At 40.6% G+C, this 26,499-nt stretch overlaps 1 protein-coding gene across 1 annotated transcript in view; it reads right to left on the bottom strand.

Annotated features, from left to right (window-relative positions):
* atp10a (ATPase phospholipid transporting 10A) overlaps positions 1 to 26,261 on the bottom strand; it is a 268,627-nt gene extending 242,366 nt beyond the window's left edge. The window contains exon 1 of the mRNA XM_028800040.2: positions 25,567 to 26,261. Coding sequence (XP_028655873.1) covers positions 25,567 to 25,985 — 419 coding nt within the window. The 5' untranslated portion in view covers positions 25,986 to 26,261. The remainder of the gene's footprint in view (positions 1 to 25,566) is intronic.
* Between the last annotated feature and the right edge of the window lie 238 nt (positions 26,262 to 26,499).

Below are 26,499 nucleotides of genomic sequence, written 5' to 3'. Positions count from 1 at the left end.
TAACAATTGGTTCCTAAGTATCATTTCTCATTACTTGATGCCTAAACTAAAAACGACAAGTACTTCATCAAGTCATTACCACAAACTTGTGCTCATCCTTGCTTCTAATACTCTGTTGTGTTCCTCTCCCCTCCTTTGTTTTTGATTGTTGATCTTGTTCTTTCTCTTATTCTTTCGTCTGATTCTGTTACGGGTTGCCACAGCTGATCATCTTTTCTGTATCTTCTTGTTCTCTGCATTCTGCTCTGTTACACCCATTACCTGCATGTTTTCTCTCACTACATACATAAACCTTCTCTTAGGCCTTCCTCTTTTCCTCTTGACTGGTAGCTCTATCCTTAATATTCTTCTCCCAATACACCAAACTGTCAATCGTATTATAGCCCTCAAAAATAACTTCACACTTGTTCATGTGCCAGCTTTTACCCCTTTAATCAGCTGCCATACCACATGCACTTTACTGTAGAACAGATAATCCACCTGAAGCTAAGCATGTTGAGGCCTGGCCAGTACATGGATAGGAGACCATCTACAAAAAGCTTGTCTTGCTGCTGGAAAAGATGTTGGCTAGCCCAGCAGGGGGTACTCACCCTGTGATCTGTGTGGGGATCCCATTCCCCTGAGGGCAGTGACGGGACACTATACTATAAAAATGGTGCCACCCTTCGAATGAAACATAAAACCAAGGTCCTGACCGTCTGTGATCACAAAAGATCCTCAGTGTCTTTCTTAAAGAATAAGGTGTTTCCCAATGTTCAGGCTTAATTGACCACCATGGCCTGGTCATTCTGTCCTCCTAATCATCCCCGGGCCTTAACTAAGCATAATCAAGATAAATGCTGCATACTGGTGTAAAAGGGCTTTAAATGTAAATGTGGTCTTCTTCTTTTTTTTGACTTCATTTCTTCTTTTCTGTTGGGATCACTATTAAATCATATACAGTGGATATAAAAAGACTACACAGCCCTGCCAAAATCACAGGTTTTGCATAATAAAGAAAATGAAACCAAAATAAATACTGTCAGAATTTCCACCTTAATTGCACAATTGCAATCTATACAAAGAAGGTGAAAACACATCAGAAACTGTTATGTGAAAAAAGGAAAAAAAAATTATACAAAAACTTGGTTCCATTAGTGTTCACACCCTTTAATAATTAAGGATGTGGCTGTGTTCAGAATCAACCAATCACAAGAAGTCACATCTGAAATAGTAGTTGGTATACACCTGACATCAATTAAAGTGGCTCTGATTGAGCTCAGATAAAGCTTGACTGTTCTTGCAGGAAATTTCTGATAGCCACCTGGTTACAATACAGTAATCCCTCACTATATCGCGCTTCGACTTTCGTGGCTTCACTCTATCGCGGATTTTATATGTAAGCATATTTAAATATATATCGCGGATTTTTTGCTGGTTCGTGGATTTCTGCGGACAATGGGTCTTTTAATTTCTGGTACATGCTTCCTCAGTTGGTTTGCCCAGTTGATTTCATACAAGGGACGCTATTGGCAGATGGCTGAGAAGCTACCCAACCAGAGCGTGTATTACCTATTAAATAAAACTCTTCGAATATATATTGTGTCTGTTCGCACCCCTAGAAGATACAGCCGCTCCTCAAAAAACACTGAAAAATTACCTTCACATTGCTCTCTTCCTTGCTGGGCTTAAATGTGGCTGCTTTGTCAAGCGATATGCTTCCTGCATGGTGCTTCGCATACTTAAAAGCTTGAATGGCACGTATTGATTTTTAATTGTTTGTTTTTCTCTGTCTCTCTCACTCTCTCTGACATTCTCTGCTCCTGATGGAGCAGGTGTGAGCAGAGGGTCTGTTCGCACCACTAGACGATACGGACGCTCCTCTAAAAAAATGTTGAAAGACTACATTGTTCCCTTCCTAGCAGCTGCGTTGTCCAGCGGTGCTTCGCATACTTAAAAGCCCAAACAGCCCTATTGATTTCTGATTGTTTGCTTTTATCTCTCTCTCTCTCTCTCTCTGACATTCTCTGCTCCTGATGCGCACTCCTTTGAAGAGGAAGATATGTTTGCATTCTTTTAATTGTGAGACGGAACTGTCATCTCTGTCTTGTCATGGAGCACAGTTTAAACTTTTGAAAAAGAGACAAATGTTTGTTTGCAGTGTTTGAATAAAGTTCCTGTCTCTCTACAACCTCCTGTGTTTCTGTGCAAATCTGTGACCCAAGCATGACAATATAAAAATAACCATATAAACATATGGTTTCTACTTCACGGATTTTCACCTTTCGCAGGGGGTTCTGGAACGCAACCCCCGCAATCGAGGAGGGATTACTGTATACGCCAAAAGCCATGGTGTACAAAGAGCTTTTAAAACATGAACGGTGGATCCTGATCACTAAAAGGTATCAATAAGGACAAGTGTACAAAAAAGTATCCAAAGCATTAAATATGGAGCACGATAAAGACGGTCATCAACAAGTAGAGAAAATATGGTTCAACGGTGACTCTACCAAGATCAAGATGTCCCTCCAAGACTTATGAGAAGACAAGGAGAAAACTGCTGAGGGAGGCCACCAAGAGCCCTACAGCAACATTAAAGGAGCTGTAGGATTTCCTGGCAAGTACTGGTTGTTCCCTACATGTGCCAACAATCCATTGCATTCTTCCTACTGTATGTCTGGGTCATGGGATAGGGTAGAAAGACGAAAGATTTTTCTCACAAAGAAAAAGCCCGGTTAAACATCGTAAAAAAGGTATACCCAGTCTCCCACAAGCATGTGGAAAAATTTATTGTGGTCTGAAGAGACCAAGGTTGAATTATTTGGCTATAATTCCAAAAGGGTATATTTGGGGCAAAAATAACACAGCACATCATCAAAAGAACACCATACCCACAGTGAAAGTCTGGCAGAGGCAGCATCATGCTTTGGGAAAGTTTTTCTTCAGCTGAAACTGGTGCTTTAGCAAGGTGGCAGGAATCATGAATAGCTTCAAGTATCAGTCTATGTTGGCACAAAATCTTCAAGCATCTGCTAGGAAGCTGAAGATGAAGAGGAACTTCACCTTTTGGCATGACGACCCAAAGCCTGCATCAAAATCAACAAAGCAATGGCTTCATCAAAGGAGGATCAATGTTCTGAAATGGCCCAACCAGAGCCCAGACCTTAATCCATCTGAAAATGTGTGAATGACCTGAAGACAAACTGAGTGTTGTAATAAAATCAAAAGATGCTTCAACTAAGTATGAGTTTAGGGAGATTGCACATTAATGCAACCAGGTTTCTTTAGTTTTCTTTTTTTAACTAAACAGTTTCTGATTTGCTTTCACTTTCTTTGTATAGATTACAATTAAGGTGGAATATATTATCTTGGTTTCATTTTTTTATTACACAAAATCTGCAATTTTGGCAGAAGTGTATAGACCTTTTACCTCCACTATAGCAGGTGGCTCTTACTGTCCTGTGCTCCCTTTAAATCCTGACACCAACAATCAACTAAGAATGTCTGCCAATTATTATAGGCAAATAAACATGGTCTCATGTGTGAGGCTTTTAAATATACCACCAGCATTAACAGCAAAACAATGCTTACTTATCTATTTATCTATTACAGTCTACTGACATTCATATTTAACATTGTGCCTGGCCAACCCTTCTACTCTACTGTGTATTTTGATAGCCAACATAAAAAGGTCAAAGTCAAAGATCGACTGTCCTAAAACAGGTTGTACTTCAAAAAATGAACTAGTATAATTATGGAAAACAGCAGTGCACTTATGGAAAGCCCTACAGGCTGTTCACATATGGGTTTAATTAATCTTGTCAGTTCTGTTTGCTTAAGTAGTTAGGTACAAACAAATCACTGCACTGCACATGAGATACAGCCTATAGATTAATTACTCATCATCTACACTACACTGAAAAATATTTAAAAATTAATCAGTTTTACACTCTGACAGACACATAAAAAAGTACCCAAACAAACACAGATAAACTGTATGTATTGTATCAATGTAGGTAATTCAGTGCTCTTTTTTGAGCGATGTGGTAACACCTTGTCTTAATCCTACAAACTTGATGCAAAAAAAAAAAAAAAGTGTCCCTTCTCTTTTTCTCTCTTACAAATATTCTGCTTGTGATCTGTTCAGGGTACTCTCAGTTCAAGGCCCTCAGTATCTTGGTGCAAGAATAAACATACCCATGTGTGTTTCCTAGCAATGGAAAATACAGGCAAGAGCAAACACAGAAATTATGGCACTGCACAAATAAAACACAGCCTCCCTTATTTATCATGAATCCATTATTTAAAGGCCGCTAGATCTGGCTTCCCGGCTTCTGCATATTCTATCGTGACTCATAACGTTATGGTAATTTAGAGTAACTATTTCCATAGCCGCTGAGTCACTGAAAAAGCTCATTTTTCCAGTTAAAAACTATAACTATAACAGAGCCTCATTTCAATGTTCGTTTTTTAAAACTTTTCTTTGGACAGAGTGAGGATTTTAAGATAGCTTTACACAAGCTATCATTTGTTCAACTGCCACATGCCAATTTACATTTTTCAATTACTGACACTACTATTAGAAGATAATGTTCAGATTTATTTTCATAAAAGCATACTACAGGAGCATATAATTCCACTCCCAATGTCCAAATGAATGTTGTCATATGGATACTGGTATTCTCCAGTCATCACTTGTAAAGCTGCACTAGACAATTATGCACTGTACAGTGAATGGCTCATTACAAAGTTTTTCCTCCACTGCTCCATTCCCAGGTTATATGCAACTATACCTTTTGATACTAAAACCACACAAAAAGCTTGAATGTTAGAGTGGCACTTGAATTCCCTGCATACTATGGTCTCAATTAATACAGCATTAAAAATGTTCTTCATGCAACTATGCATTGTGATAAAAACATGAATTACAGTGTTCCCTCTTAACCACTGTCACAGACAGCCGGGGTCCTTGCCCGGCCAAGACACCTCTTCGCTGAGAGGACCAGGAGAGCAAGCATGAGCAGAACAGTACCACCCCCTGGGACGCTAGATGGCAGCCCCCATGAGTTGCAATGGTGCCTCGAACTCCCGCAGGGGTTCATGGGAGATGGAGTTGTCTACAGCCCTGTTGGGGCCAGGGGGCACTGCAGCTGCTCCAGAGCCCGTATCACACGGAAGTACTGCCAGAAGTAGGTCAACAAGCACCTGGAGCACTTCCGGGTGACATATAAAAGGAGCCAGTAGGCAGTACTCAAAAAGCCAGAGTCGGGAGGAGGGAGACGAAGCTTGTCAAGGTGGAGTGGAGGAGAAAGAAAAGAAGAGAGAGTATTGTGTTTAGGTGTTGTGTTTGTGCTTTGGGACTGTGTTGTGGCTTGTGGGAATGGGGAAGACGTTGCCTACAAGTAAAGAAAGATAATAAAAAGTTTGTGTTTTTTATAAGTGTGCCTAGCTGTGTCGGGTTGAGTGGCTGCTATGCCCTCTAGACTTGTCACACCATGAATTCTCCAACTGCAGTTTCAGTTACACACAGTTTGAAAAAATTAATTAAAAAAAAAATTGAATTGAACTGAACTGTGTGCCCGCCTGGCTCAACATTACTGAACCCCATCCAGCATGAATGATTCTGTTTTTTCGTCTCTCTCCCTCTCACTGTTAGTCACACTGTAGCACACACAATGTAAAAGTTATCCACATATGTGGTATCATTATAAATATAAAACTTTTATTTTGCTTAATATGGCCCAAAGCACAAATGTAGTGATGCTGGCCAATTCTGCTCTGCGTAAGAAAAGACATGAAGTCCTTCCTTTAAGTGAGAAGATCAAAGTCCTTTATATAGAGCACTGAAGGATAAAAAATTGTATGCTGAAGTTGCCAGAATGTACAACAAGAGCAAACTATTTATTTGTGAAGTGATAAAAAAAAGAAAGATGAAATGCATGCTAGTCTTGTTTGTGTTCCTAGAACTTGTTAAGTTACATCCCTAGGGCATGATAAATTTTGGTGAAGATAGAAAATGCTTTAAATTTGTGACAGTAAGAAATTAATAAACAGCATGTTCCGGCCGACAGGAACAGGTTGTGTCAGAAATCATTGCGCCAATATGAAGACTTCAGAAAATAATTAATTGAAAAAAGCAAGACCAAACCATATATTTGAAGTGAGGGATGGCTGAATAGATCCAAGAATTGGTAGGAGCTTAAAAATACATAAGGCTATTAAATAAGGCTATTACCTTAAAATAAAAGTTATTAAATTAAAAAAGGTTATTGGGCTTATACGATACAGTCCTGTACAGCACAGTATAGTACATAATTTTCGTTGTGTTTAATGGTACTATAGTACTGCACTTATTAATGAAGCTATAAAGGATTTTTTGTGTATTAAACATTTTTAATACATTTACAATTTCTGAAGCTACTTTATCCATAACTGGGTCTCTGGGCAGCAATCAGCACAAGGCACAAATTTGTACCACATACAAGAACACACTAATTTAAACTTCACATCACCCCATACCAGGAAACTACACATTTGCCATTTATTTAAGCTTGCACATATTGAGGATGTCATATGTCAGAGTTACTACCAAAAGGAAGTTCAAGAAGACATTATTATAATGAGCAAATGCCGTGTAAACTACACAAAAGCTGAACTGGGCTCTTCGAGTGCAGAGCAAAACCTCTGGCTGTTACACAACCAAATCAGCATGAACTGGGTTTATTTCTACATAACATATCATCACTTATAAACTTAGTGCTATACACATACAAATTTAAATACTTTAGATATAATGCAACATGCTATTCAATACATATACATAAATGTTAATAAAATATACAAGGCACATATTACTAGTGATTGTAGGTGTTACAGAGTATTGTATGTTTGTAGTATTCCTTCAAGAACATTTCTGACCAGTATAATCTCATGCCCTCCCCTACAGCTCTAAACTTGATTAAGAAGATTAGAAAATGACTAGGTAGCATCTCATCACAAATAGGACACTATACTGTAGCCAGTACAGTACTGCTTCAGTACTTAAGGAAAAATTTTTTATAGATTATGGGATGAAACCAGAGAACACAAAATAAACTAACAAAAATACATCGAGAATATGCACACTTTACACCAAACACATTGCAGCAAGGTGACAAATGTTGCATCAACAATAACTATCGTTCCATATTTTTAAATAGGCACAAACATATCTGTAAATCTACACAAGCAAGCCAGACCCCCTTCATGTGTATTCATAGTTTCAGTTTTATTTCAAAGCTATATTTTCCACACATGAACAGTGAGTAAACGATGCAATTACAATTTGACTAATCATATCAATATAGTTCATTAAAAGAATAACTCAGATATCTGGAGCTGACAACAGAAAAGAGGACGACAAAAGCACCAGTCAACTGCAATCCTTCAGAAAATAAACCTGGGCAGTCTAATAAGATTAAATTATGCCATGCTTAGATTAAAAGACCCCTCAGTTAGGTAAAATCTGACTTGCAAACATTTTTGGATAGCAACATTTGACCAATCAATCACAGGACCCTGTATTATTAAAATTTTGTCAAGCAGCAGAGATTAAACTGATAAATCCAAAAATGCACATACAAAGAACATCAAACAAACCAATAGGTCTTTTTCCGCAGGCTTTCCAAAGCCCTGAAATGTGAATGACTTCCATCAACATTTTTGGTGTCAGTTATCTAAGTAAGAACTGCCTACCAGCACACCACTCATCTATGATAGATAGATAGATAGATAGATAGATAGATAGATAGATAGATAGATAGATAGATAGATAGATAGATAGATAGATAGATAGATAGATAGATAGATAGATAGATAGATAGATAGATAGATAGATAGATAGATAGATAGATAGATAGATAGATAGATAGATAGATACTTTATTAATCCCAAGGGGAAATTCACAAATGTATATGTAGGACAAACCCAAGGAAAGGTGACTACACACCATCTAAAACAAATTATTATATCACTTTACATGTTGTTACTACTTATGGGTCCCTGGGCCTTTAGAAATCTTCAGACATGACTCCTTTATATAATCAAAATCTTACGTTTTATTAACTCAAGACAGTGATGGAAAAAAAACAAGAAATCAGACAACTGGTACAAAACAGCAGCACAGTAAAATCTGGTCATGGTGCAACTTTTTTTCCAATTATCTTTTAATACTGTTATGCTTTCTAGTGGCTTTCATCCTATAAGAAGAAGGGAACTACAGGGTTGTTGAGTTAGCATGTGCTGCACCTGCTTCAGCAGAAATTGTATTAACTTTTGGCTGTCTGGTGAAGGACTGTGTGTTTCACAACTTAGCCCTTCTGGGCAAGCCAGAAAAGAGTTCTCCCTTTCAATCAAAACATACTACTGGCTAGACCTACATGAACATGCATTGAAATTATGCCTAATTTCCTTACTTTAGTTTAAATTTCATTTTGGTAATCTTTATACTGTGTATATATAAGAAAAAAGAAAAGGAAAAAAGAAAAAAAATGCTATAACTGAAAAACTAAATAACTCACAAACTCAAAAATGCTTCGATGGATTAAATTGATATTTGGTGACATTACAGAAAAAAAGAAAATTAGCCAACACTTTTCATTTTTTTAATTTTATGCAAACTTACATGCATGGAATGTTACAGCATGCTTTATGCAAATGAAGGATGCAGCAGAAGTGATTGACAGAACAAGCAAACTCCTCTAGTAACCAGTGTGATAGACGGGTGACTGAAAACAAGGCGGTGTCTGGACAGGTTTCACATTGTGAAATGGAAAGTTCCAGAAACCTGGAGGAATATACAAAGCTCAATGGTTACCAAGCTCTGTTTTTTTGCTGTCTAGGTTATCTGTACCACTACATCGACCTCCTGGAGTGAAGTATCAATCACCACAAATAACTCTTACATGAACAACCAGCAAGTGAACGCCTATGAAGTGTCGAGCACCGCAAGGCTCCAATGCATAAATCTTGGTATGATGGGCGTATTGAGCACAATGAAGCACACATTAACAAAGAGCACTTTGACACATGGAGTTCTGGGTGCCACAGGCGCATTACCAAAGGGTGAAAGACATGAATACAGATGTGTGACTGTTCAAAATTACTGCTCACAAGGGGGAGTGAACAGCACGATAATAGCTGTGCAGTGCTCCAAAAGTGCTATAAGGCACCCCAAAACAAGGTGCGCAATTGCAGCTTAGAGGGAACATAACAGATCACCCATTTCAATTCAAAAGAATACACATTACTGTAAAACTGAGTTTTGCAATTTTCATCAACAAAAGCCAGGTCACTGCAAAAAGCAGAAAAAAATGGGTAAATGTATATATAGTATGTTCAAGAGTAAGCAGCTCCAGTGACCTAAAATATTATTACTTATTATTTGACTGATGCTTTTATTCAAGGAGATTTACAACATTTGAGATACAATTGGTTACATTTCTTTTGTTTTTTCTAATTACAGGAAGGTGAAGTGACTTGCTTATGATCAAACAGTTTGAGCAGCAGGATTTGATCCCACAATCTTAGGGTTTGAAGTCCTAGATCCAGATCTTTAACCACTACAATACACAAGCAGCCAATAAAATGAGCCATTGTACAAAAAAAAAAATCAAAATATATTGTATATAGAAAAACAGTTTGTTAGTTACATAGTTCTTTTGAAACTCCCGATTAACCAACAGCTCTATAATTGACACCCCTTGTTTTACAAAATATCTAGACAGTATCCAGGAAGGTTGCTTTGATCAATTATTGTCAAATCTAGTAAGATTTCTTTGAATACTGTCAAACATTACATGTTTATGAAACCTATGCATACTGACACATAGAATAACCAGTGCAGTCAACGGCTGAGGAAGAAAAAAATGAAAGGGAGATATCTGTACTTCACAAGTCAATATATACAGTAATTCATAAGTATTAGTTCTCACATTGTAACAAAAGACCCGACCTGCTGTGATGTTCATTTTCTTTTTTTACTAGGGGGCTCTGCCCCCTGCTCGCTTCGCTCGCCAACCCCTGGCGTTGGGGCATGACAAAGAGTGAGATGTATGAATTAGAAATAGAATAGTGTGTAGGTTTGGATGATGCCTATATAAATAAAAAATAGAGTGTTTGGCATAGAGTAATGTTTTATTGGAATATTTCTTTGTATACAACATTAGTAGTAAAGATGGTGTCTTGTCTTTGAATGAGTCTTCCTTGGCATGGATCATTTATAACTTTAACGTCAGATGAACGTCGAACACGTGAGAAGGCAACATAAAGTTGTCCATGTCCAAAAACGGGTTCAGAGAGGTAGATGCCAACCTTGTCCATGGTTTGTCCTTGTGATTTGTTGATGGTCATGGCAAATGCAGGTTTAATGGGGAACTGTCAGCGTTTCAATGTAAAAGGTAATTCTAGGTCAGAAGTCGTAAGGTCAATTCTAGGAATGAGAACAGTATTGTTAGCATGTGATTCTGTAAGAACTGTTGCTTGAATAACATTGTGTGTCATGGTGTTGATGACTAAACGTGTGCCATTGCATAAACCCTGTTTAGTGTTAAGGTTTCTTAATAGCGTGATTATTGTTCCGTTTTTAAGGGTAAGGTTGTGTTGTGGTCATCCGGCCGGGTTAATAGTGTTCAAATATTCTAAGGGGAAATTCAGATGTTCATTGTCGTCATAAGAGTCAACTTTGTCAGAGCTTAGAAAGAGCCGTGTCTCTCCAGGAAGTAATGAAATGACCTGGTTATTAATGTGATTAACATTAATATTTTTTGGACATAATATAGTGCGTTGTGTTAATCACATATGCGAAAGCAGTATGGGCCATTGCCTTTTGGTGGCCTGATATGTACTCCAGTAGATGTAAAAGCAAATGAACTATTGTAGGATCTAATGCAGTTCATAAAGTTTTTACTTTCAGGCACATCGTTAGTTAGAAGCTTCTGTAGATATTCAGGATATGAATGTAAAGGAGGCAGTCTAATCTGCCCCTTTTGACAACAACGTGTAAATTCATTATTTGTATTGCCAGTTGTTTCTTCTGGGAAGTTAAGTGAATGACAATGATTGCAAATGACATTCATTAATCCCAATGAATTTTCCTCAATAGTGGACTCATTATTGAAGGCGTTGTCAGCCAACTGGCATAAGCGTTTAGCAGGTGTCTGGCGTTGATGTCCGCGACGGGCATGTTTTGCTTGTGTCGTTTGAGTGCCGCATTGTTGCATGTCCATTATTTGTGACGCGCTATTTTTTACTTTTAATTGATTCGCCTCCGCTTTGCGAAAAGTCCGTTTCACTCTACGGTGTGCATTGTTTGTATCGAGCCTTGTCCGTTTTTGTATGTCGGTCAGTTGAGTTCTCTGCTTTTGGAGTCTTGCTTGCTTGTTTTGTGGCAGGTCATATGCGCGTTGTACATGTCTGCGTTCATTTATTCTGTCTCTTCGCTCCCTTTTTTGTATGTCTGAGACGCGAGCTCTTTCTTTTGAAATCGTGCTTGTTTCTATGCAGTACTTTGAGACGCGCACTGTATGCATCTACGTTCATTGTGTCTGTCCATTTGGGCACGTCCCTGTAACGGGGTCACTTGAGCTTTGCGTTTTTTGATCCGAGACATTTTTTCTCCCGGAGTTTCCTTTGCGCGTTGTATGCGCCGCCGTGTATTTTCTTGTTTCATTCGCGTTCGTGTGTTTGGGTCCCATATCCGATCCGAATCGTTTTGTACCCGTGACCGTGTATTCATGTCTTGTTTGTTCCTCAGCGTGCGAAATATGGATAAGTAATAAGGAGGATCGCACTCACTGTTAATATGGTGCCTTTTCTGCAGTTGAACGGTTAATAGTGCTTTATTGTAAGGAGATCCACCTATGCTGCCTAGTGTGAAGGTGTTGAGATGACGTATGTGTAATATGGACGTTTCCTTTAGATATGTGGCTTTGGGTGTCACTTCTTATTGATGTGGGGGGGGGGTGATGATTTTTGTTGCGCGAGAGTCTTCTTTCTTTTTGTGTTCCAGGGGCTTGTTAAATCCCCCTCTTGGTGTGTGTCCCGTCCGATGCCTGTAGGGGGGGGGTGCCTTGCTGTTGTGAGCGAGTGTCTTCTTTTTTTTTTTGTGTGCTAGTTTCGTGTGCAATGGGTTTCGTGCGGCACCTACTTTTGACTACTTTTTTCTGTGCCTTTTCCTTTTTTCTGTGCTCTTGGCGCCTCATTTCTTTGACTCCTTTTTTCTGTGGTCTTGTCCACCTCTCGCGGCCCCTCATCCGCCTCTTGCGGCCCCTCATTTCTTGGGGCGCCTGCGCAGTACGTCTTTTTGCGGCTATGGCCCATGGCCGGATGTCCCTGCGTCCATCCGGTTTAGCATTCTCGGTTAGTAATATGGATTTGCTTCACTATACAAATATTTTCTCTTATATCTGTTCTATTGTCTCAGGCCTTTTTCCTCCCATCATAGTTAATTTTGTTTAGCTGTTTTTTTTCTGTTTTGTAACTAAATCTTTTCCTGGTGAAAGTTCATGTTAGATATTTACCACTGGGGAGCACGGCTGAACATCTGTTAGTGTTACTGGTTGCTTTACTTATCTGATCATCTGGACTACTACAACTGTACACTGGCTGGGCTCACAAAAGCATTTCTATGACCTTTACCAGAAATTATCTTCCTTACTTCAGCTTTTCCACTAGCTTCCAACTACTAGATTCTCAGATTCCACCAGCAAGCCCGCGATTCTTGAAAGAATAGCAAATCCAAGAATGGCAATTACTTTCTGTTCCCTCCGATACTTGAAGGGATGAAATATCATGGAGGATGGGTGCATCCTGGGAAAGTTCATTTAATTAAATAAACATACTTGTACTAAAGTGGTCTCTTTTTGGAGCTGTGACTCATCTGGTTCTGGTGTTACAGAAGCGCGTTGTAGGCGCCTTCGTTTATTGTTTTTATACATGCAGTCTCTTTTTTGTTTTTCTATGGCTGTGTCGTCAATGAGAAGTCGTTTGCTGACGGCGGCGGATTCGCGTGCTGAAGTGACCATGGCGGCGGATCCAGGCATGGAGGGCTACATTACTAAACGAACGTGGTATATGCGGTGATGTGGGCGGTCGCGTTCGGGCGGCTGTACAACCTGGCGTGCACGCTTTACCTCAGGTTTAGTTTACAGGTCGTAGCCATGGTAAAGTTTTCATTTAATTAAATAAACGGGCTCATGTTTGTATTACTAATCGTTGAGCTCCTTCCATTTGGAGCCATGACTCCTTTGCCTCTGCTGTGTCATAAGCGCGTTGTGGGCACGTTCGTTCGTTGTGTTTATCCATACAGGCTCGTTTTGTATTTCTGTTAGTTGAGCTTTCATTGTGGAGCCGTGACGTCTTTGCTTCTGGTGTGTCTGAAGTGCGTCGTTGGAGCCTCCGTGTATTGTTTTTATCCATGTGGTCTCGTCTTTGTTGTTCTGTGGCTGTGTCGTTAGGTAGAAGTCGTTTACTGTTAGGAAGCATACTCCAATTTACACACACTGACTGCTGGCACAGTGGATTAGAGCAGCTGTAGTTTACAGGTTGTGGTGTTTGGGCGCCACGCACTGACTCTGGGAACTACGGGCTTGGTTTTGTATTACACATCATTGAGTTCTTTCCATTTGTTGCCGTGAATCCTTTGCCTCTGCTGACACCGACTGCTGGCACAGTGGATTAGAGCAAGTTTAGTTTACAGGTTGTGTTGTTTGGGCGCTACCTACTGACTTTGGGAAGCCGCTGGGTTTGACTCTGGGGCGCAGTGCACATGCGGTGCGTCCGCCGGCCGTGCATAAATTAAACTGTCGTTTAGTAATATAGATGTCTTGACCTACAGGTCTATGTCTGAATCTGCTTCTACTCATATCCACTCTGTAATCTCTTTATGATTCCCATCAAATACATCTCTGTTCATGCTTCAGCCTTCCGAATATTGATTTTTCTCCCTAGGATTTCCCAGTTCCTACTCCCAAGCCAGGGAGTAAGTGTTCCATGACCATAAAAAGTATGTAGAAACTACAGATGTTAAGGAGCCTCATGAATAAAGACCTCTTACAAACCATTTCTGAAATACCAAGGCTTTTTTCTGCCTCTTTAGTCTCCTCCTGACCACCCATAAGCCATCAAGTTTTTACCCTTTCATTCTACTACTAGTTTTTCATCTAGACTAGAATGATGAGTATTATGGGATCTTCTTTAATATTTTGATTTCTGTTGACATTTAACTTTGTACTTTATGGTCAAACACAAACGTTTTGTACATATGTTGATAGTTTTGGCAAAAATTCCTTAGGTTATAGGAGTATGAAATACAGAAAATAATAATAATCATAATAATAGTCTAACACCAAAAATATGTAGGTTATGTTAACTGGCAATTTTAATTTTAGTGTGTAACCCTAAGGCAGATTGGCACTATTTGCTCCAACTGATGCTTCACATTATCATAAAATGTAAACTTCAGAAAGTGAGGAGACAGTTCTATATTTACTAACCTGTAAGATGCTGAAAATTAAAGTTAATATACCAAGTAAAATTAATAATGGTAAATAATTTCTATAGTTCCTAATTGTATCTCTTCATACTTCTGCTTATATTACCATTTTATGGTAGATCACAATAGAAAAATATTATGTTCTAATGTTTCATGGTCTAGATTAATCACTGTGGGTTGCCATGTTCTGTATGTGATGACAGCATAGTTCTTGCTCTACATCAGCGGTTCTCAAGTTCAGTCCTGGAGGTCCACTGTGGCTATAGTTTTTTATTCTCCATATATGCTTTCCAAAACTTGGATAAAAGTGAACAAACGAGAATAACACTTCCCAACACCATTCACATTTTGCCCAAACCTGACTCAAACATGTTGATTTTTCACAAATAACAGAATCCATTGCACTGAAAATGCAAATTTCTGAAAATACAATGAGGCGACTGGAAAACTGCATTAGTCTTATTGTCAAGTGACAACAGGTATGCACTCATAACAGGATGTGGTGTGGCTAAATACATGATGCTCTGTAAGAGCCTAGAAATGCACTGAATTTAAATTCTGTCACACTCTTACATTTTGCCTTACATACCCAAGGATTAATACAGTTCTGAACATGCAAGGAAGGGTGAAGGAACAGAGCACAGAACAAACTCAACTCATGGAGGCTGAGGCTGGAGGCAGTAGATTCAGTTTGGCTAATTTCCAAATAAAACAGTTTTATTAACAGGAAATTGTATTTTTATTGGGTTGTTTGCAGTTATCTGGCTGCAGTCAGATAATTGCAGGTTTTGCATCTCTTGTAATTTCAGAAGGAGATATTATATAATAATATTTCAAACTATCATCAAGTGTTTTAAATACTTGTGCAACACAAATTCAGCTTTCAGTAATATCAATTATAAACTTTTTTTTGTATTTTTCATTGATAAAACATCCAGGACAAACATAATGGATTATCTAAATTAAAAAAAACAATGAAAATCACAACCCATTTTGTTGTTGTTAAAAGAATAAATTAAGTGTTTGCTGAACTATATAAAATTCTAAACCCAATTTGGGGACTAATGGATCATCTATATATATTAATGCCATCATCTATATGCTACACCGATCCGTCTCCCACTTGGACAGAGGCAGTGGTGCTGTAAGAATTATGTTTCTGGACTTCTCTAGCGCCTTCAACACCATCCAACCTCGATTCCTTAGTGACAAGCTGACAGAGATGGGAATAGATTCATACCTGGTGGCATGGATCGTAGACTATCTTACAGACAGACCTCAGTGTGTGCGTCTCGGGAACTGCAGGTCTGACGTTGTGGTCATACAGACAGACCTCAGTGTGTGCGTCTCGGGAACTGCAGGTCTGACATTGTGGTCAGCAGCACAGGAGCGCCACTGGGGACTGTGCTTTCTCCGGTCCTGTTCAGCCTATATACATCGTACTTCCAAAACAACTCGGAATCCTGCTACAAGCTAAAGTTCACTGACAACACTGCTATCGTGGGCTGCATCAGGAGTGGGCAGGAGGAGGAGTATAGGAACCTCATCAAGGACTTTGTTAAATGGTGCGACTCAAACCACCTACACCTGAACACCAGCAAAACCAAAGAGCTGGTAATAATTCTTTGCATTTATATAGCGCTTTTCTCACTACTCAAAGCGCTCAGCAATTGCAGGTTAAGGGCCTTGCTCAAGGGCCCAACAGAGCAGAGTCCCTATTGGCATTTACGGGATTCGAACCGGCAACCTTCTGATTGCCAGTGCAGATCTCTAGCCTCAGAGCCACCACTCCGCCTCCGGTAGTGGATTTTAGGAGGCCCAGGCCCCACCCAGACCCTGTGATTATCAGAGGTGACTGTGTGCAGAGGGTACAGACCTATAAATACCTGGGAGTGCAGCTGGATAATAAATTGGACTGGACTGCCAATACTGATGCTCTGTGCAAGAGAGGACAGAGCTGACTATACTTCCTTAGAAGGCTGGCGTCCTTCAACATCTGCAATAAGATGCTGCAGATGTTCTATCAGACGGTTGTGGCAAGCGCCCTCTTCTATGCGGTGGTGTGCTAGGGACGCAGCATAAAGAAGAGGGATGCCTCACGCCTGGACAAACTGGTGAGGAAGGCAGGCTCTATTGTAGGCACGGAGCTGGACAGTTTAACATCCGTGGCAGAGCGAAGGGCGCTCAGCAGGCTCCTGTCAATCATGGAGAATCCACTGCATCCACTAAACAGTTTCATCTCCAGACAGAGGAGCAGCTTCAGCGACAGATTGCTGTCACTGTCCTGCTCCACTGACAGCCTTGAGGAGATCGTACCTCCCCCACACTATGCGACTCTTCAATTCAACCCGGGGGGGGGGGGGGGGGGGGGGGGGGGGGTTGGGGGGGTAAACATTAACACTATACAAGATTATTGTCTATTATACCTGCCTTGCACTCTGCACCTTGCATTTTTTGCACTGTGTTTTTATTGCTCTTTAATTAATATTGTTTTTATCAGTATGCTGCTGCTGGAGTATGTGAATTTCCCCTTGGGGATTAATGAAGTATCTTTCTATATATCTAATGAGGACTGCCCTCACCCTAATTATGCCATTTGCTATAATCCAGTTCCATAGGTGGAAACAAAAAGAGCTAAGGAAAAACAAAGCTGTAAACTCCCATTAAAAATAGGAGGTATTGCTGGAATCCTTCAGTTCAAGCATGATAAAAGCATTCTAGGAAAAAAGAAGCACTACTGATTTGGTTCCAAATACAAAACATGAGAGACAAGAAGACATTGAAACCTTATTACAAACAAAAGCAGCACCATGGAAGTGTTTTGGCTCTAACAGCAAAACAACCATCCAGCACCATCTTAGAAATAAAGAAGCACCACAGATGTACTTCAGGTAAAAATGCAAAACCCATGAGTAAAGCAATTAAAAATAACCAGAAAATAAACTCAGTCTAAATCTGGATAAATACAGTACTGCCAGCCAAGGACCACTCATCATACAAAGGCATGAACAGGCATGTGCAACCATGCTTGGCCATAAACAAATTGCCTTTCTTCCTCACTTTCTGAAGGAACAAGTAAGCCTGTGATTCGCTAGCGAATCGTAAATCCAAGAATGGCAATCAGTTTCTGCATGATGAAATATCATGGAGGGTATATGCGGTGGTGTGGGCGGTCGCGTCCGGGCGGCTGTACAACCTGGCCTGCACGCTTTACCTCAGGTTTAGTTCACAGGTCGTAGGCATGGTAAAGTTTCCATTTAATTCAATGGGCGCCTTCGTTCATTGTTTGTATCCATACGGGCTCGTTTACAGGTCGTAGCCATACGGGCTCGTGTTTGTACTACCAATCGTTGAGCTCCCTCCATTTGGATACGTGCCTCCTTTGCCTGTGCTGTGTCAAAAGCGCGTTGTGGGCGCGCTCGTTCATTGTCCGGGCGGCTGTACAACCTGGCGTGCACGCTTTACCTCAGGTTTAGTTCACAGGTCGTAGGCATGGTAAAGTTTCCATTTAATTGAATAACCCTATTTGAACTAAAGCGGTTTCTTTGTGTGGGCACCTTCGTTCAATAAGTCTAGTTTACAGGTGATGTTGTTTGGGCGCTTACAGGATGTGTTGTTTGGGCGCCACCCACTGACTCTGGGAATCCGTCGCATTCTGGGAAGCCGCTGCGTTTGACCCTACAGGTTGTGTTGTTTGGGCGCCATCTACTGACTCTGGGAAGCCCCCTCGTTTTGGGAAGCCGCTGCATTTGACTCTGGGGCGGGCGCCACGGCGCATCACGTTGTGTTATTTGGGCGCCACCTACTGACTCTGGGAAGCCGCTGTGTTTGACTCTGGGGCGGGCGCGGCCGTGTTTTGTGAAGCCGCTGTGTTTGACTCTGGACTCTGGGGCGGGCGCCAAGGCCGCAGTGCGCATGCATGCGTTTTGACTCTGGACTCACTTTCTGAAGGAATAATTTACAGTGTTTCTGCTGTGGAAAAATGTTTCACTCCTACTTCCAAAAACTGTGCATGTTATTTTAATTGGCCTATTAAAGTTTGGCTAATATATGTAAGCAATTGTGTCCTGAAATAAATAGATTGCCACCCTGTCCAGAACTACTTCCAATCTGAAATTTAACTTTATCATTTTGCTTTTATATAGGAAACAAGTTTGAATGAAGATAACATCCAATCAGCCCTTAATTTGAGATGGCTGGTGCATTGCTTCTCGGCTATTACAGAAGACAGAATTCTTTTCCTGTCCACCTGAACAGCCTCATGGTGATACATAGCTCTGAAGTCCTAGGTTGCTGAAGAGGCAAAACAGAGGGTTTTGGCACAGCGCTCCAGTTAAGACTAGCACATTAGGCCAACTGACAACTCTTACTTGGCCCTGTATGAGTGGAGCATGACTGTTGTAAATGGTTGAGCCCTGTGATGAACTGATGCCCCAATCAGGGTTGGCAACATTCTTCAGCCTACAGGCTCAGTTACACTTGAATAGACTCCAAATGGCTGCACATCCAACAGCTGGGAACCTTATACTGAAGTCAGCAGTTGTTACAAAAATGAATGAATTAAAGTACAATCATATCTACACCAACCCTCTTGAAACTGACCTGTGAGAGACACCCTGCTATTAAAGTGTCCAGAAGTCTTTTTCAACACAGAAGTACTCCATTGTACTATTACCATAAAAAAATCTGGTACAATGTTAACACCACTGGGTGAGCACTCGGCACACATGGCACCTCCAATCTTAAATTCAAGTTCAAATTGATATTACCTGTCATGTAAGCACAATCTCATTTGTATACCTCTCACTGACTAGTGAGAAAGTTACTACCCCCAAAAAACACTGATTATAATCTTCTACATATATAATTCACTAAGCAGCCGACCATGGCACGCAAGACAAAGACCATGGGATACGCATGACAGAGCCCCGCCCGCCAACTCTAACCCTCCTCCCGCATCATGGGATATGCACGACCGCGTCCACCCTCGCAAACTGTTTTACAGCGATTCCCATCCGCGACAAACATGCTTCTTCTTAGATGGTCCTGCAGGAACAAGGAAAACCTTTGTCTACAAAAACCTGATTCATACCATACTAAGAGCATAGTGTTTTTGTTGGCTTGCCCACCTTCTGACTGTTACCAGCATTCACCGCAATGTACTGGAGTGTAAAACTATCGCAGCTGCTACCTCACAAACTGTCCATATGCCCCGGATTTCCCTGGCCCCATCAGATTCAAATTAGCCTTTTACCTTTACATGCAGACAATTTCCTGTTAGATTAGCCTTTGCAATGACAATTAATAAGGCACAGGGCCAAATTTTCCAAAAGAAATGCCTCCATCTGCCAACTCTAAGACAATGGGATACGCACAACTGAGCCCTCCCCTCCAACTCTAACCCTCCTCCCGTGTCCACCCTCGCTCTCGAGGCATGCACGCTGCCTGCTCATGTGCCCGCAATGCAACACCTCACCAAACACCGCCTCAGTCGTTTTCATCTCTGCTACAGTCCACATGCAACGTTGACTTTTCATTGTTCTTTTCGGTTCCGGCTGCTTTTCTATATATAATCCACCAAGTCGCCCAACCATGGGATACGAACGACAGAGCCCCGCCCGTCAACTCTAACCCTCCTCCTGCGTCTTGGGGAACGCGCAACAGAGCCCCGCCCGCCAACTCTAACCCTCCTCCCACGTCCACCCTCGCTCTCGAGGCACCGCTTGCTCATGTGCCCGCCCCCAACACCTCACCAAACACATCCTCACTCGCTTTGGTCTGTGCTACAGTCCACATGCAGCTGTGAGCCACGTTGACTGTTCATTTGCCTACCATGGCCACCGCTTCAAATGTATTTCATGGAAACAACACTTCTTTCAATGTTATACAAATTCCTGCATCAGGTAACTGTTTGTTTCTGTCAGTCGTTTTTTTCTGGAAAAATGTCATCGACGAAACTGGACAATTGTATGTTGCTCACTCCAGAGTTCCATCACAGTCGTATCCTCAAACTCACCCCATTTAGACAACTGTGTCTTTCAGGAAGTATTCGCCCATCAATAAATAATTATGCGGCGTGGCTAGTTATATATAATACGCTACCGTGGCTGTTCATTTGTCTGTCCAGGATTTTAAATCACCTTTAGCTTGCAAACCGTTTGACCTATTGACCTGAAATTTGCTACACATATACTACATGATGCCTACTGTCCGCTTTCGGGTTGAAGATTGACCTACAAGGTTACTCCTCTTTTTATTTTTATTTTATTGTAGAATCAATTCTTGGCAGCGGCTAGCAGGGAGGCTGTGCGGCACATGTGTACAGGCGCCATTCTCATTCCCTACCACCTTCGCCGTCACTTCCCCTACCTCTTCATATCTTAAATCATTCTTGAGGCAGATTGAAGACTTAAGTGCCAGCTTAAGTGAAAAATTAAGGAAAAGGAACTAAGTAATTGCAATACAAACGCTGACTTAATCAGTTTTGGCCCTAAAAGATGCTGACGAAAGAAGAAAAGAAGCGGGCCGTTAGGGTGGAGAAAAGAAGAGCTGTTTAGGAAGCAGCATGCGCATCAACCTCTGAGCAAACGAATGCTAAACGTATAGAGAAAGAGGATGAAAACTATGAATGCTCAAGTCAAGTGTATTTGTGCAGTATGCCGTTACTGGTATTAAATAAATCATAACACAATATTTCCAAACAATATATCAGGTATGGTCAGGGCAGTTGCCAATAAACGTAGCTAAATATCCTTATGGCCTGAAGATAAAAAACTGTTTCTGAATCTAGTAATGCATGTGTTAATAATGTTCCTGTATCTTTTGATAGAGAAGAGGATGGGGAAAACCCACTGTGTAGCAGCTGAGAGTTTAACAATACAGTTTGTCTTTTAATGGAAGCAGGCAATAAATATGACCTTACCACCTCATGTAGTGTTTATCTGTCCTGAGCAGAGCAGATGCTGTTCCAGTGTTCTTGTCAGGATATAATACACAGTGCACCCAAAGATGTTGGCGAGCAAAGACTGAGACATCCAGGCTTCACATTGGTGAGCCTCCTTGACAATAACCAAGATACGTTGCACCCACAAAAGGTCATCCATGCAGACTCCAAAGAATTTAAAGCTGCAAACCCTCCCCACTGTATTTCCACAAGTGCAGATGACAGTGTATTTTATCTCCTACTTCCTGATATGTACTAGGGGGGCTCCGCCCCCTGCTCACTTCGCTCGCCAACCCCTGGTCTTGGGTAACCCGAAATAGATTTGAAAGAGATTATTGTCTGTCCTGGTAATTGTCACATATGCATCATGTTCACCGTTACGACATCTGTAGGTTAGTTGAGCTAATATTATACCTCCGGTGCTGTGTGTGTGTTTCATGTGGTAATCATAGTACGGAGGGCGCATTCGCCTATCTCGGGTTTGACTATGCTGTGTTTTGTGGACGTTTGGACCTTGGACCCTGGCCATCGGACCTTACTCCTTATTATGTTAACTAAGGTTGTCTTATTTTAATTTCTTTTTTGTCTTTTATTCTTCTTTTCTTCATTATGTAAAGCACTTTGAGCTACTTTTTGTATGAAAATGTGCTATATAAATAAATGTTGTTGTTGTTGTTGTTGTTTGGGGACGCCGTACTCTCTCCAGTTTGATTGTGTGGCAGGACGCCGAAGCCTGTTGTGTTTGTTTTGTCTGTGAGTACTCATATTATTGTATTACTGTAATGTGATTCACATATGCTGTGGAGTCCGTATCTCTGGGGCTTCTGTACCATCTTGGGGGTCTGCCTGCGGTGTATTAGACGCGCGTTGTAGGCGCCCGCACCTTCCGTACTATGTCGGGCTTGACTAAGCTGTGTAGTGTGGACGGTTAGGGTTCCGTATTGTCTGTGCTCGTTGCTTTATTTCGTATTTCCGTTAGTTGAGCTCTTTCGGTTTTGGTGGTGTATCAGAATTCGCTTGCGGTGGTGAGCTATGGTTCAGAAACGCGTTGTAGGCGCCTGCGCTTTCCGTACTATCTCGGGTTTGATTATGCTGTGTGTTGTGGACCTTTGTGGACTCCGTAGTATTTCCCGTTTCACTCTGCGGCAGTGGGCTGAATCCTCTTTATTGTGTGGCTGTGTGGTTACCTATGGGCGCGTTGGCTCATTTCTTATTTACATTAGTTGAGGTCCTTCATTATTGAGCTGTGACTCCTTCGTTCTCAGTGGATCAGACTTCGCTCGCTGTCGGCGCCTGCGCACTATGTCTCCTGCGTCCATATCTGGTTTATTCTCGGTTAGTAATATGGATGAGCTTGATGACATTAAGAGAAAGACTGTTTTCTTGGTAACACGTCTCTTTAGTAAGCTAGTGGTGATGGTACAAAAATGGGGCTTGCTGGTCTGTATTATCTGTTAAATTATGTACTTTGCAGTATATCTGTACAAATTCCCCTATTCAAAATGAGTCCTGCACCTTTAAAAAGGAGTTCTATTTAAGCCATCAGATTTTAATGTGTGATTCCTCTAGTTAACCAGAATAAGAAAGACATGAGTACTTTTTGCAACTTAATTCAAACTGTACTTCAAAATTCAAAAGAACGCACCTTCTGAAAATTCATTAATCTGGCTAGGGAAAAAACTTGCAATATTTTAGATATTAAAGAGATGGAGGTGCGCTTCAAAGGATACAGATTAATGGAGGGGTCAAATTGTCTCTTCTTTTTTGGAAGTTCTCTGTTACCTACCACTTAGCAATCAAATAGGTTTACTACTACTAAACTGTCATATACATTTAAGTCAGTATCATCAATTGTACTTTACGCATCATATACAGCATTGGCTAGTTTAGTCTTGCTGTAAGGATATAGGAGATTGTTAAATTTATTAACTGTAAATATTTTTTATCAAATTGTTAATAACAATTAAATATCAAATACAAAATTAGATCTAGGACAACACAATCATTTTGAAGATAAATAATACTAACAAAAATATGAAACTCCCACCTACCTGTGCCCATACCAAACCTCTTTCACTTTTATCAGCTAAGAGAACAATTGTGAGTGTTACTTCTTAATGTTGGCTAGATCCCTAAAAGTGTAGCAGCAATTAATAAGGTATACATATCCTGATATTTGTAAAATGTGGGTTTGCTACAAGCTGTCTCATCGTTGCTGATGGACAGGCCAACAGTGCTGGGAAGAGGTCATCAGGAAATTGAATGAAGTTGGAGTTGAACCTCCAGTGTACTAACCAGCTTGGTGCCTATTTTGAGAATCAGCTTGGAAGAATTATGTGTACATGCAGTGTTCTGTCAGTTAGGAAATCCAATATCCAGTGGCAAATAATGGCACATTGTCTAAAGTCAAAAAGCTTTGCAATCAATTCTGATGGATCAACACTGTTAAATGTTTAACTGTTGTCTATAAACCGTTGTTTGGAATCATCGTTATAATGAGCCAGAATCAAATCCCTGCCCTTGTACATACAAGTTGACAAACCCTTGTGAGCTAAAGTGTTTAAGTAACCCAGACTGTTAGCATCAGAAGAGGAGCTGTCACTGCAGCACAACAAGCTTGAACATTGAACACTGATGCACTACATTATTTTTAGACCATGCTGTCACCTCCAGTGCTTTATCCCAACTGTTGCTGGGCCAGATTGCAAGTTCTCCACTCCCTCCAACAGTAAAAAGTAGGAGAGAAAAAAATAAATATACTCCAACTTTTTGTTTTCTGTAGAGGTGGAAAGCTATTCAAAATGATCTTAATTGATATACACACGTAGGGAAAGATGTTTATAAGGTATAACACTGTATTTACTTAATAACACAAATTATTTTACACATGTATAGACAATTGGGTGGTAGACTGGGTTGGGCTGCTATATTAAAGGCCAGGGCCACTCACTTACTGCCATCCAGAGTTAGACTAAAAACATATTACATACAGACTTCTGCTGTCTCAACTTCACTGTCTCCCAAACATGTCCCAAATTATCTAGAAAACTTTTAAACTTACAAAAATGAAAATACCAACATTTAGTTAGTCACATTCAAAGCCTCGCTACTGAAAAGCTGTGTTTAATGCTTGTGGGAGTCTCTTCTCCTTAACATTCTCAATTGTTACAGTTGATGGAGACACTTGAACAGGCCTCAGAGGGGTTAAGGAGAAGCGACAACTACACAATCAGGGTTGAGGCCATGCCCACTTCTGCCATGTTCAGGGTACTACCCCTCTGAAATTGACTATGCCAGCACTTAATCTCATACTACTTTGAAGTTTCAACTGATTTGTTTTTTCCACTGCAGTTTTTCATGAGCAACAGCTCACCTGCTTAACTCTACAATCTACAAATCAATTTTAATGGCGCGTGTAGTTAACGGTACAATATAATAATTCAATGTTGTTATCGTGTCTGTTTTAAATGGAGTTGAAGTTGATATCCGTCTGATTCCCTGAACACGAGTCTACTGTACAATAAATGCTGTCACGTTGTAAGGAGGTTCGGCTACCGGAATTGTAAAACTAATTTTAACACGCCGGTGCTCTGTAAGAGTTCAAAACTGTACGCCCGAGGCGTTAACACGTGGCGAAGTAACGCATGAAAATGGAAGTGTATGATTGGTGCTTTCCGCTCTAGCGAGCCCTGCCCACTGCCACTATCACGATGGCCATCTGTCTGCAAACGGAGAAAGAGGGAGAGCGAGCACTATGGCAAATCCCCTTGGCTACGAAGCGTTCTCCTGAAGATGAACTTCATATTATATATATATATATATATATATATATATATATATATCACACTGCATTAAATATTATATCTGCGCGCCGTTGACGCCGCAACGTTTGCCCCGTGAAACTTTCCAACAGAGAAAACTTCACAGCGAATCTACTTTGAATAAATGATCCGATTAACCAACTTTACAATGTTAGTTTAACACATCTATTGAAAAGTAAAACTACAGCAAAGTGGCGATTTGTTATATTAACTATAACCGATTTTTATGAAAATCTGAAAGTAACACATTTCCCAACACAGTATAAGCATGAAAACAATAGCCTCCAGCTTACCTGCAATACACCAGGCAATCCATGTGATTGATTTCCATATCCGAGCGGTGCCTTCTGTAATCTTCCCAAATATCTTTAATAGCGGTAACCGACAAAATAAAGACAACAGGAGCCAAGGCCAGCTCAGGTTGGAAAGCGTTGACTAGAGGTACGAAGTTAAGCAGCGCGATGAAAACAAAGTAGACATTGGCAAAGCGGTGAAACTGCTCGAATAGATTCTTCGGCAGAAAAGACAGCAGCGTGTACTTGGTCGTTTTGATCTTGTTGCTGGCGTAGTGTCTATTGGGATTCTCTTCTGCCGTGAAAGATGCATACAGGAGGTTAGAGTGCACGCTGCGGCTTTTGCTTTCTTTCTTTTTTGATTTTTTTCTCGTGCGTCTCTTCTGCTCCATTGCACTCTCTTCGCTGGCCCGCGCCATACTTTAGCAGCAAACTTCCAAAAAAAAAAAAAAAAACCTATACTTTTTTTCGGAAACCGAAACCTACGTAATCATGCTGTTTGGCATACTTTCGGAGTAAGGAGAACCTTTTTTCTCACTTTTGTTTTCTTCAACCACGGGTTGTTTCCGTTATTCGCGCCGCGCTAGCCATTTTCCTAACTGTTAGAAAACTTTTCAGTTGTTGCTGCGCCCCGTTTCCAGCATTAACACAAGAGATGCCTTGAAACTTCGTGAAACTTCGTCACATCTGACGAAACCTGACTCCTGCTTGCCCCTCCCTTCCTTTGAAAAGCAAGAGAGAATCTCAGGTTTGAGATGTTTCCACTGCGCAATGAAAGCCATCTTCTGAAACAGTTTTTTTTTATTTACGTAATTCTTTTTTTGCTGATTTTGCTACACACACATTGGCATTTTCACTTGTGGAGTATCTTAAAATGGCCTACAAAGTTCTAAAAACAAAGCATGATAATGAATTTTCATTTATAAATTTAAT

Source organism: Erpetoichthys calabaricus, chromosome 4 (assembly GCF_900747795.2).
Source record: "Erpetoichthys calabaricus chromosome 4, fErpCal1.3, whole genome shotgun sequence".
In the NCBI taxonomy this organism is placed as follows: domain Eukaryota; kingdom Metazoa; phylum Chordata; class Cladistia; order Polypteriformes; family Polypteridae; genus Erpetoichthys; species Erpetoichthys calabaricus.
This window is presented reverse-complemented; position numbering and strand designations above follow the sequence as displayed.